Source organism: Nicotiana sylvestris, chromosome 1 (assembly GCF_000393655.2).
Source record: "Nicotiana sylvestris chromosome 1, ASM39365v2, whole genome shotgun sequence".
NCBI lineage: Eukaryota > Viridiplantae > Streptophyta > Magnoliopsida > Solanales > Solanaceae > Nicotiana > Nicotiana sylvestris.
Genome location: NC_091057.1, coordinates 105,619,127 through 105,630,518, shown reverse-complemented (window position 1 = coordinate 105,630,518; position 11,392 = coordinate 105,619,127). Strand labels below are relative to the sequence as shown.

The 11,392-nt window shown below is 35.0% G+C and overlaps 2 protein-coding genes across 4 annotated transcripts; both read left to right on the top strand.

Moving 5' to 3' along the window:
- The first annotated feature begins 804 nt into the window (after positions 1 to 804).
- Positions 805 to 3,898, top strand: LOC104231246 (malate dehydrogenase, cytoplasmic-like). 2 transcript variants are annotated; one of them, XM_009784203.2, is made up of 7 exons: positions 805 to 955; positions 1,872 to 2,030; positions 2,252 to 2,427; positions 2,521 to 2,798; positions 2,954 to 3,089; positions 3,184 to 3,295; positions 3,571 to 3,898. In XM_009784203.2, the coding sequence occupies exons 1-7, from the start codon at positions 913 to 915 to the stop codon at positions 3,663 to 3,665; spliced, it is 999 nt and encodes a 332-aa protein (XP_009782505.1). In that variant the 5' UTR covers positions 805 to 912; the 3' UTR covers positions 3,666 to 3,898. The 2 variants fall into 2 exon arrangements, with proteins under 2 accessions (XP_009782505.1, XP_009782504.1); XM_009784202.2 differs by lacking the exon at positions 805 to 955 and adding an exon at positions 1,182 to 1,377.
- A 1,369-nt stretch (positions 3,899 to 5,267) lies between these two features.
- On the top strand, positions 5,268 to 11,337 carry LOC104231245 (uncharacterized). 2 transcript variants are annotated; one of them, XM_009784199.2, is made up of 7 exons: positions 5,268 to 5,405; positions 7,062 to 7,156; positions 8,201 to 8,296; positions 8,376 to 8,634; positions 10,218 to 10,362; positions 10,454 to 10,503; positions 10,663 to 11,337. In XM_009784199.2, exons 3-6 carry the CDS (start codon positions 8,213 to 8,215, stop codon positions 10,470 to 10,472), a joined length of 507 nt encoding a protein of 168 aa, XP_009782501.1. In that variant the 5' UTR covers positions 5,268 to 5,405; positions 7,062 to 7,156; positions 8,201 to 8,212; the 3' UTR covers positions 10,473 to 10,503; positions 10,663 to 11,337. The 2 variants fall into 2 exon arrangements, with proteins under 2 accessions (XP_009782501.1, XP_009782500.1); XM_009784198.2 differs by lacking the exon at positions 7,062 to 7,156 and having other exon boundaries at positions 5,278 to 5,405.
- Positions 11,338 to 11,392: the final 55 nt, after the last annotated feature.

The following is an 11,392-nucleotide window of genomic DNA, read 5'->3' as shown; positions in this document are numbered from 1 at the left end:
TGACGTGTGTAATAGCAATTTTTAAGCAGATATGATCAAACAGCAAAGTGGTGACACACCTTTAAAAGTTTTGATGTGTAATATTATTCTCGTCTTTAACAAATTTGTACCTTAAAAACAATTACACTATTCATGTGCTTTCATAATTATGCCATATGCAAATAAGAGGAATCTTGTGTTACAATTGAAGCAGTAGTAAAGTGGATTAATTATTCAAGCAACAAAGTGTTTTACTCTTTAATTTCTTGACCGTTTACTTTCCGCTACTTCCTCCGTTTTCTTTTTCTAATGCTCTATTGACTAGGTACATCCATTGAGAAATTAGAAAAAGTGTAAGTACTTAATATTAAGGTAATATTGAAAAAAAATAATAATTTTCTCTTGAAAGAAAATAATATGTTTAAAACAAAGGACTAATAAACGGTAACGGAGGGAATATTCAAAAACACAAATATAAGTTTTGTCTTATCCTTTTGCAATTGAAAATTAATTAAAAAGAAATTTACAAAGTTTAATATTTAAAGTAAATCTATTTGTTAAATATGCTATCTTCTCCTGTTAATTACAGAGCAAAGAGACAATAACAAGGAAAAAGTCATTGCACGGGTAGCACAGTTATCGTCTCAGGCGTTCTCCTAATAAAAATTTAAAATTTGAACAAGTCCGATTGATGCCAAGTCCGTGAGGCAGCAACGAACATTCAGCTTTTCCTGTGATTGCTACAACTGCTTTTGATGGCCATATCCTATATTCTAGGCAACTTATCCCTATAAATTCTCCTTGGATTATTTCTATATACCTCCATACTCTACTTCTCATAATCTATATCAACAGACCTTAACATTGTAAAATTTTAAGTAACTAATTTAACTTTCATAATATTATCTACTCAGACTCTGCATTTTTTCAACCATGGCAAAACAACCTACTAGAGTTCTTGTCACTGGAGCCGCCGGTACGTTTTTTTTTTTTTTTTTAACACCATGATCATATAATCATTCGTTCTCATTTTGGTAGTTATATCAGGTTCTTTTCTTGACATGGATGAGTTACTATTCTATTTCATAGCTTGTGGATTTTGTCTTTGTCATTTGGTTGCCTTGTCTTCAAACTTCTTTTTTGTGAAAATTCCTCTTTTGTTCCTTTAAAAATCACATAAATGTATCGTGTTACAGTACCTAATTCCGATTATCGTGTGAGCTTCTGTGAAATTTCTCTCTGTTTATTTTCTTATTAAAATGGAATATTTGGGATCGATGGAAAAGCCTCTTGTTTTGTTGGGTTGTGCGTGTTTGTCATGGAAGATTGTTAGGCACATATGGAGCTTCTTGAATATAGAAAAGGATCCCATTACAGTGCTTGTTACTGGTGCTGCAGGCATGTTAATTAATTATATGGCTGCAATTATTTTCTATACTGTGAACATTTTATTTACTCTGTTCGGCTTCTGAATGTTTTGATTATGGTCCCCTTTGCTACAACTCGTATATACAAATCAGGAAATAGGCCTCCTAATAGTACATGCTATAAGAAGTTCTAAAAGTGGATTTTGTTGATCGGTTAACAAGGATATAGTGATTAGCAGTTTAGCTCATGTGATTTTGCTCAATAATAGCTGAATTGTGAAAAAGAGAGTTTTTTTAACATTCGACTATCACAACAACAACTATGCCTCGATCCCAAACAAGTTTCATTTGGCTATATGAATCGCACTGTTCACGTCGGTCCATCACATTCCAATAGCAATATGGTGCCAAAACATTCTGATTCTGAATAATTCACAGCCCCTTTAGTCTTCCTTTTAGTATTTAGAGTTATGGTAAAAGATGTATGATGATGCTTCATGTTGGTTTGAACTTGTCTTGTAATAGGTCAAATTGGATATGCTCTTGTTCCGATGATTGCTCGAGGAGCCATGTTAGGCCCTGATCAACCTGTTATCATACACATGCTTGATATTGAACCTGCTGCTGAGGCATTGAAAGGAGTAAAAATGGAATTAATTGATGCAGCTTTGCCTCTTCTCAAAGGTAAGAAACTCCTTAATTTCAAGTATGGCCACTATATTTTACCAAACAGTAAACTAGCAAAACTATTCTTTTGTCACATTAAAGTAACTGAACTATGTGTCAATTGATTGAAAACATACAAATGACCGGAAAGGTCAAACAGTAGAAGAGAAAAGCATTCACACAGCTTTGTTTCTTTTCTTTTTTACTTAGTGAATATATTGAATATTATTGTTCTATAGGTGTTGTTGCTACAACGGATGTTGTCGAAGCTTGTAAAGATGTCAATGTTGCTGTTATGGTTGGTGGATTTCCAAGAAAGGAAGGGATGGAAAGAAAGGATGTGATGTCCAAAAATGTTTCAATTTATAAGGCACAGGCCTCTGCCTTAGAACAGCATGCTGCCCCTGATTGCAAGGTAAAAAAAAATATTTGTTATTCAATTTGTAATCTGTGAAGACAACACGAACTCAAAAATAGACATGTTTATCGTGGTCTGCGATTGTTGCAGGTTTTGGTTGTTGCGAATCCAGCTAACACAAATGCGCTTATTCTGAAAGAATTCGCACCTTCCTTTCCGGAGAAAAACATCACTTGCCTAACAAGGCTTGATCACAATAGAGCTTTAGGTCAGGTTTCAGAGAGGCTAAATGTTCATGTTGGTGATGTAAAGAATGTAACAATATGGGGAAATCACTCTTCAACTCAGTATCCAGATGTGAATCATGCAACAGTAAAAACTACTAGTGGTGAAAAGTCTGTCAGAGAACTTGTGGCTAATGATCAATGGTAAATTGCTCTACTCAATTAATAGGCCATATTTTCATATCTTTACAACTTTAGGCAGACATACTATCCATAACTTTATACCTCAAATACAAGAAAGTATATAATCAAAATAAGAAGATCAAATCAGTACTAATAAGCTTCGCTGAAAATGTTAGGTTGAACACAGAATTTATCACAACAGTGCAGCAGCGAGGGGCCGCCATCATAAAAGCTCGAAAGCTATCAAGTGCATTATCTGCTGCTAGCTCAGCTTGTGATCATATACGTAATTGGGTTCTGGGCACTCCAAAGGTTCAGTATCCCATTTATCTTTCTGTATAGTTATAACACTTACATATGTCACTTTGGTTTATTAGACTAAATTTTGCTTACATATTTTTTGTAGGGGACATGGGTTTCAATGGGAGTCTACTCTGATGGATCTTATGGCATCCCACCTGGCTTAATTTACTCTTTTCCAGTTACTTGTGAGAAAGGAGAATGGTCAATTGTGCAAGGTTAGTTTGTCTGTGTCATTTTAGTACTCGCACGGGGTATGTAAAACACAGTTTAAATCCACGAAGAGGCAAGAAATGCTAGGTAATTTTATCCTATTTGTCTAAGAGTTGGTGGATAAAGTTATCCAGCACCTGCGCTAGTCAAGCTCGCGCAAGATGGCCCATACACCACCATTATCTTAAAAAAAAGTCTAGTACTCAGGCTAGTGAACATCTTTTGTTTGAGCTTGTCTAGTGAACATCTTTTGTTTGAACTTTCTGTTTCTCTGATGCAGGTCTGAAGATAGATGAGTTTTCAAGAGCCAAGATGGACGCAACAGCGAAGGAATTGATCGAGGAAAAGTCCTTGGCGTATTCATGCCTCAACTAATAATGGTGTGAGTTTGCGCGCTGAGGAAAATAAACGTGGGAAGATGAAGTGCAATAAATGGAATATTCAGTTTATTACTACTTGGAGTATATGATAGAATCATCTTTCTACTTAAAATGCTTCCTTGGTCTCTTACTTAGTAACCAACTTACGGACTCTTTTAGTCGTTTCTACTTTATAATGCTCAGATCGAAAAGCTGAATACTAATGTGCTCACTTCTGAGGTTTGGTCCGATTTTGGTGTCCCTTGAAAATCTGTATTCGCAACTGTGTGAATGAAATGTTATCATAAAATTAAATAAAATCAATAACAGAAGCCTCATACAGGGGCGGATTATGTGGAAGGGGTGGGGTATATGTGCCATGCTCCCCTCCCTAGGCTATATATAAACACATTAAACAGTACCAATTTTAAAATTATCTACTATATATAAATATGTTCAATTGATTACCTAGGTGCATTAGTAAGTTGATAGGGGCGGATTTATGAGGAGGGGTGGGGTACATCTAGGGGTGTCAATGTATATTTAAAAACTGACTAAATCGATCGAACTGCACTATACAGAACCATTTTGTAGGTTTTTTTTCTAATAAAATTGTAGGGTTTTATATAAATGTATAACCATACCGATAATTAGGGTAAATTTTTAATTTTATGAAAATAAACTGAAAAAAATACTGAACTGTACTTAATAAGTTAACATGTGAAAATATATTTATATATTAAGTTTTAAAGTAATAAAGCATTAAAATTTTCCTTCGGCCTTGGAATTATGAAAACGATTACAAGCCAACAAGTAATTAAAACTCAAAATCCTAATTCCCAAACTTATTTTGCTGCTCCTATTGAAACGAAATTAGTTTCAGCATATATTCACTAGCAAGACACAAGGTATTCTAGCGATTATGAGTAGCAACTTATTGCTTCGTTTCTTTTACGCTATTGTAGAATATAGATAGATCTATACTCTGGTCATCTTTCATGTTTTCTTAATTCATCATTCTTTAAACAGTAAAAATATCTAGAGAGTTTTGCTAAGTCCTATAAAAGCACATATGTTATTGCATTCTACTTCTACTAATGACTTTTACATGACATATAAAAAGTACCAAAAATTAACCGAATCGCACTGATATCGAAGAGAAACCGATATCACTCAGACGGTTTTGAAAAATTTAATTTTGGTTATACATAATAGAATAATCAAAAAAAATTAATATGATACAAATTTTATAAAATAACTGGGTGAACCAAACCAAATCATTGACACCCCTAGGTATATGCACTCATGCTCCCTCCTTAGGCTATATAAACAGTATCGATTTTAAAATTATTTATATAAATATATTTGTGGCCACCATGGTCAATTGATTACTTTGGTGCACTTGTAAATTGGTAGGGGTGGATTTATGCGGAGCCTCCCTAGCCTATATATAAAAAGTATAAATTTTAAAATTATCTATATAAATATATTTGTGATCCCTCATGCTCAATTGACTACCTTGGTGCACTGGTAAACGTTATTTTTAAATTAATTTTCTTTTAAAAATGTTCCTTCTGCCTAACTTTTTAAGGGGGCATTTGGGTATAATCGATCAAACAATCAAACCCCTAGAAACAAAATACACTGTCTGTCTGTCTCCCTCCCTCTCAACTCTCTTTCTCACTCTCTCGGCTGTATGCGACTGTGGATTCTTCAAGAAAGCAGCAATTTCTTCTCTTTCCTTTAAAATTCTTAGGTACGTAACTACTCTCTCTCTCTCTCTTTGCTCTGTATTTTTATTCATTCGCTGCAGCTTTCTTTTCCTCTTGCTATTCCCGCTCTCTCTTTTCCCGTTCTGCTCAATGTTTGAATCTTTTGCCGAGATTTTATCTTGTTGATGGTGATTCTGATTGTTTATTTCTGAAACGAGAAGCCGTTGAATGCTATTTCTAGTGGGAATTTGGGAGAGCTAGGGCTTTAAAGTCTTGGATTTTGATAGTTTGTTGAATTTGTGGACATATTGTGTTTGAGAAAATGCTTGGCCGAGTTTAATTAAGTTGAGGCTGTCTTTCAGAAAATTACTTCTCCATGAATCATGATGTGTTGTTTTGGTTTTTATTGCACCACTGCTCGATCTCATGACTAATAAAAATGCAAATACTTTGCTAATTTAGCAACCAAATATTCAAGGTCAAATAGGAGATACGCAAGTTCAGAAATTGAAAGTTCTATCAATAGTTAATGGAATTATGGGAAAAAAGTATTTGACATCCTATGATGTGGAGGATAAGGGAATAGCATGGTCAAAGATTTGAAATCCATGGGAAAAAGAATTTATGCGAAGGAATTTAGTGGAAATATAATTTAAGTTTAAAATATCTCCAGATTAATGAGTTTGAACAAGGAACTGCATGTGCTATTTTGTATATCTATAATAACAGTTCTTTGTTTAATTTAGTCAAAACAAGTTTAGTTTTCAAACCAAACAATATAGTTATTAGCTATTGAAAAACATGCTCCAATCCAAGGCTAGAGATACAGCCAGCTATATAAGCATGATTATTGTCCTGTAACATACACAAGGCTAGAGATGGATATGGAACAGAGAGGGAGCACCTGTTTCTGTAGTTTTCCATAGGTGTACTTCCTTGCATCATGAGGCAATGCGAACTAGTTGGATTAATTTTTAACTATTGTTGTTACACTAGTTGTCTAAAGAAGTAGAGAACTTCGTAGAATGAATATATGCTAAAATATATGTGCTTTCACTAAGCCGCCCTGTGTAAATGTTTGCTAAATTTGAGGTTTTTTTCCTAGAAGATTTATTGCAACTAAAAGTAAGGCCTGAATCAGCTACCCCACACTTCAGCATGTTTCTTTCGTCCAACAGTGTGATAGAGAATTCATCAAAAGCTAGTCCTATAAAAAATTTCAAAACACGAAAAAGAAATGTTTCCTTCCTTATAGCTTGTTATCAATTGTTTCATAATGTATCATATTGTGGATATAATATTTGAATAGATTGCATTTAATATTGTGGTTTAATAATATTGATATATAATAACTGATAAATCTACTAACTATTATATTAGATTTATCAATAATTACCAATTTTTTGTCATAATTTATCACAAATTATGTCTTGTAAATATATTAAGCTATTGAATTCATGCAACTCCTAATAAGATAGGTATTTTTCTCAAAATAAGAAAAAGTTTCCTCAAAAGATGAAAGAGAAAAACAAAAAAGACAAGAGACCAATTGATTTCCTCTGTCCCAAGTAAATAAGTATTGTTTAGTGAAATATATTTCGCCAACGAATATAGAGTAAAAATATAGGTTGCTACAAATAATCGCTCCCAACCGCCGCCGAATCTCTTGAAATCCTGATTCCAAAATCGCTGTTTCTCAGGGTCACACACCGGAAATCCTTACCGGCAAAACCCAACTTGAACTCCGCTAAGCAACCGGCGACCTCAAAGCTTCTCCTTCGTCCCTCGGCACTCTGTAAGCCGGAAAGCTCTTCCCTCACCTCTTTCTAATGACATATAGATTCTAATTATTAAAGCATCTTAATACTTCATGATTTCCTTTTTTTATGCAAGTTCGTTGGAAATTAGGAATAACATTTAATTGAGCTCAGTGACGAGTATCACAAATTATGACTTATTTATTTTTTTGCATATATGTATCACGAATGCGGAAGTGTGTCTGATAGGGGTGAGTATAATACCGATCGAACCGAAAAAACCGATTGAACCGTAAATTTCGGTTCATTCGGTTTCGGTTTTTTTGCTTATTCGGTCGGTTTTCGGTTTATGTTTTCTATAATTTCGGTATTTGGTTCGGTGCTCGGTTTTGCAACTTCGGTTTTCGAAGTTTTCTTCTTGTATTGGTTGAGCTTCCATATTTTCCGTTTCGTCTGCCCATGACTGGTTCTCTCCTCTCGACTGTGGCTAAGTAATATCCATCAATTCTAGCAAACTCTCATTTGCAACGACTGCCTTAGATTTAGCTGGACTCATATTAGTATGTTCATGTTTTACAGATGTCTTTGCAGGACTGAGTCTTCTCCTAGTTCATATTTAATTTATGTTTCCTACGTCAAATAAATGTTTTGGCTAATCATATTATAAGTATCGTATTTTCAAGTTTTAATTGCACTAAAACATGAAATTAAACATATTTTTTTGTAGAAAAAGTTCTATTGAAAAGCTCAATACGACAAGACCAAACTGACCGAATTGAACCGAAAATCGACCGAACCGAATTAACAAAGAAACCGAACTAATTTTGGTTCGGTTATTGGTGCACCAAATAGAAAACCGAAAAAACCGAACCGAACTTCATGAAAACCGAACCGGCCGACGCCCGCCCCTAGTGTCTGATTGTATTAGAGAATATGATTGGTGGAGATTAAAATTCTATTTCATTCTTTCCCCTTACATGCTGACATTACTTCCAAAGTTATTTTGCCAGAGTTGTTTTGTGCATAGAAACTTGATGAATTAGTTTGTGGAAAGTCGCGGACACTCATAATTGCTATTGCAGTTTCAGAGATCAATGGACGACTCAATGAAACAATTGCAAGAAAAGCTTATTGAGGTTGAAATAGAAGCTGAAAATCTTTTATTAGCTCGGCAACAGGTACTTGAAATGCCCTCTAGGTTGAAGCAAAATAGTTTCTGTTCAAATGTATAAACAAACTATGTGTAATGTAATGCAGTTAATTGAAAATGATAGAGTGAGGAATGGGAACAGGGAAGCATTAACTGCACTAAGGAGGAGGGCCAAGACGACAAAAACTAGCGTTCCTACACCGTTTGAGTCACTAATGAGGGATGTTGAATCAAGACCACTGGTGAAAGAGGTTTGTTCAACCTGTGGTAATCACGATTCAAAGGAGAAGACTTGGGTCATGTTCCCGGGAGCTGATGTATTTGCTAATATACCATTTCATGCTGCTCATACCATTCTGGAGAAAGGTTTCTTTCTTACCACATTTGTGTTGTGAATATTTATTAGAAAGTATGCACTTACATATAAACTTTATGCGAGTATAATTCATCCGCTTTATCTGAGTGATTGAGTTATACATGAATGCACGAGGAAGAAGTTTCTATATATGAAAACATGTGCTGTTTCAGGAGCTGCATTTTCAGAGACAAAGCTTTACCAGTCACCAGTGAAGAAGAACAATATATTAAAATTAAGTTGCTTAAGAGCGGATAGAAGTTGTTGTTGTTATTATTATTGTTATTGTTGTTGTTGTTGTAAAGCTGGTAGAAGTTATTTAAGATGTAAACAAATTTTTTGAGAGTTGAGACTTTTTCCTCTCATGAATTGGGTTGCAAGTGAGGTTGCTCTCGTTACAAGATCAACTTCTAAACCAAGAGGGTGGAGGTTTGAACCACCGAGGGAACAAAGTAGAAAGGGCCACTGTTGACTCCTGAGAGCAGGGGGTTTGGATTTGAATTTATCACGTCAGAGAAAGAAAAACGAGAATACTCCTGAAGGCACAGGGTTTGGAGTGGGGTTTATCACATTAGAGAAGAAAAAGGAGAACACAAACAGTTTTTACAACTATTAAGATTAGAATGAGCAAAGAATAGCGATAGGCTAAAGCCATGATGCATGATCTCTACCGGACACTGCACCAAGTAGAGGATAGACAAGTGATGGCGGTGAATTTGCCTTTCTAGAGAGTGAACATTCCTCTGATCCATTTTATAAATGATGCACTATTTGGAGAGCCAAATAATTTTTTAATTAAGATTTTCTTGAATACGTTCTTAAATATTCTAGGTTTAAAAGGCTACATACTTCTTATTAGTTTCTAATATACAATAAGTAGACTTGTTTGACCTTTGTGATCCAAATTGTGTCATTCTTTTTTCATGGAGGATCACTTATTGCAACAGTCTAAGCATAAAGGTAGGGCGTATACTTGCAATGAGATGGATTTTATACTGTAGACGATTTTATCTTGTTTCTTGGATTTCTTATTTTTTGTCTATCATTTTGTTTCATATTGCCTTAACACCCTCATTTCATATAAATTAATGTTCTTAACTTGGGTCTACTTAGTTGCCTAACAATGTTTTCTGCTCTTTTTTCGTCTAGTAAGTAAATAATTTTCTAGGCAAAGACATCCCACGAGGCAACCTATGTTACTACCAGTATACCTTGGCCATTTTCTGTCATCCCTTCGAGCCCCATATTTTTGTGCAGTCATGCTCATGTGAAACTTAACAAATTTAGCTTTGATTGCCAGCTGTTTAAATTTGTTTACCTTGCTCTTTCATATAAGTAGATTTCTGGTCCTTATCAAAGCCAACCCCATCATGACTTGCCACATTAGGGTGGTCTTATTGAGTGTAGGAATGATTTTATGCAAGTTGCAGCGCTAGAATGACCATTAACTTTAACTTATGTCTCCCTTTACTTTTCTCTCTTTCATAATTCATTTCCTTATTCTTGCAGAGAATTCTAGTGTTTACTTTGTTCTTCTACTCTGTTTCAATATTTGAAATATGAACCGGTCCAAATAGTTAGTTACTTGATGCAGATCAAACTCTACTTGATTACGAAGCGAAGAAACTCCAGAGCTTTGTAAAGGAGAAGTCTTTATGGATATCGGATCAAGGAGTTCTTGCAGATAGTATTAATCCAGATGTCCTCAGATCTATGGTGACTTTAACTGACAAACCAAAGTAAGCTTTGGTGGTTGCATTGCCCTTTTAATCTGTCTTCCTCTAAATGTTTTATGCCTTAATGTATATATTTTTTCTTTTGACCATTCAGGACCGAGCAGAATGAGTAATCAACAAGTGTAATAAATATTGCATATGAAGGTAAATCTTTGTACTCCCTACCTCTTGCACATCTGTGCATGGTACTTAGAACACCAGCATCTCCATATTAAAATAAACACTTGTAGCATTTCCATCCATCAAGAAACAGATTGTAGTTTGAAGGTGGTGAAATCATCTTTCTTTGTTTATTAATCACAGCATCTAGCAAGAGAGACTCTTCAGGTGCTTTCAGCAATTGAAGACCTAATCTAAAACTGTGAGCAGCAATATTCTTAACGGTAGTGTTAGCAATGTAGCTAGCTGGAGAAATTTTGAGTGGAGTTTAGTCAGTTTGTTTATCTTCCTGCCGGGGAATTCTTCTGGTGATTATCTAATGTCTAGACTTCTGAGCAACCGCCAAGAGAGTGCTTCTGGTTCTGCATTAGAGAAGGGGAAAAACATAAGTTATTGCAGACTTGCTTCACACTTGGGTGAAAATATCAATGTCAATGTGCTGCTAACGGTTGTCAAGATTGTATGGTTCACTTCGGGAAAATGAGCAGAATTTGATTAGCGCCTCCTCTTTTTTCCTCTACAGCTCAAAATCATGTATAAGTTACCTGAAAGATACAAACTATATTATCTCAGTTTCGTTAATATAAGACTGTAGGATGATAGATAGCACATAGACTTATTTTGGAGTTTGTGCATGTGACTTTGCTGTTCTTCTCGCTAGTGCATGCATAACATCAATTGGCCGTTTCTATTTCTCTACTTTGGCAGAGAAAGGGGATTAGATAGAAAAATAAGGTATCTAGGGTCCTCTTTTTATGGTCATTGTAACATGATTTTTCCTAGATTATATGCTTTTGGATAAGTCTATATTTTGGAGAACTTTGGTATGATAGTGTTGTGCAGGAAGCCAGGAACAACTTCTCTCAGTTAATAT

Excerpts from the sequence above, each read along its gene's own strand:
- LOC104231246 (XM_009784202.2), top strand. The coding sequence starts at position 1,239 with ATGGAATATTTGGGATCGATGGAAAAGCCTCTTGTTTTGTTGGGTTGT. Across the intron at positions 2,428-2,520 it reads ATGCTGCCCCTGATTGCAAG|GTTTTGGTTGTTGCGAATCC; the intron begins GTAAAAAAAAAT and ends CGATTGTTGCAG. Across the intron at positions 3,296-3,570 it reads AGAATGGTCAATTGTGCAAG|GTCTGAAGATAGATGAGTTT; the intron begins GTTAGTTTGTCT and ends TCTCTGATGCAG.
- LOC104231245 (XM_009784199.2), top strand. The coding sequence starts at position 8,213 with ATGGACGACTCAATGAAACAATTGCAAGAAAAGCTTATTGAGGTTGAA. Across the intron at positions 8,297-8,375 it reads TTTTATTAGCTCGGCAACAG|TTAATTGAAAATGATAGAGT; the intron begins GTACTTGAAATG and ends AATGTAATGCAG. Across the intron at positions 8,635-10,217 it reads TCATACCATTCTGGAGAAAG|ATCAAACTCTACTTGATTAC; the intron begins GTTTCTTTCTTA and ends TACTTGATGCAG.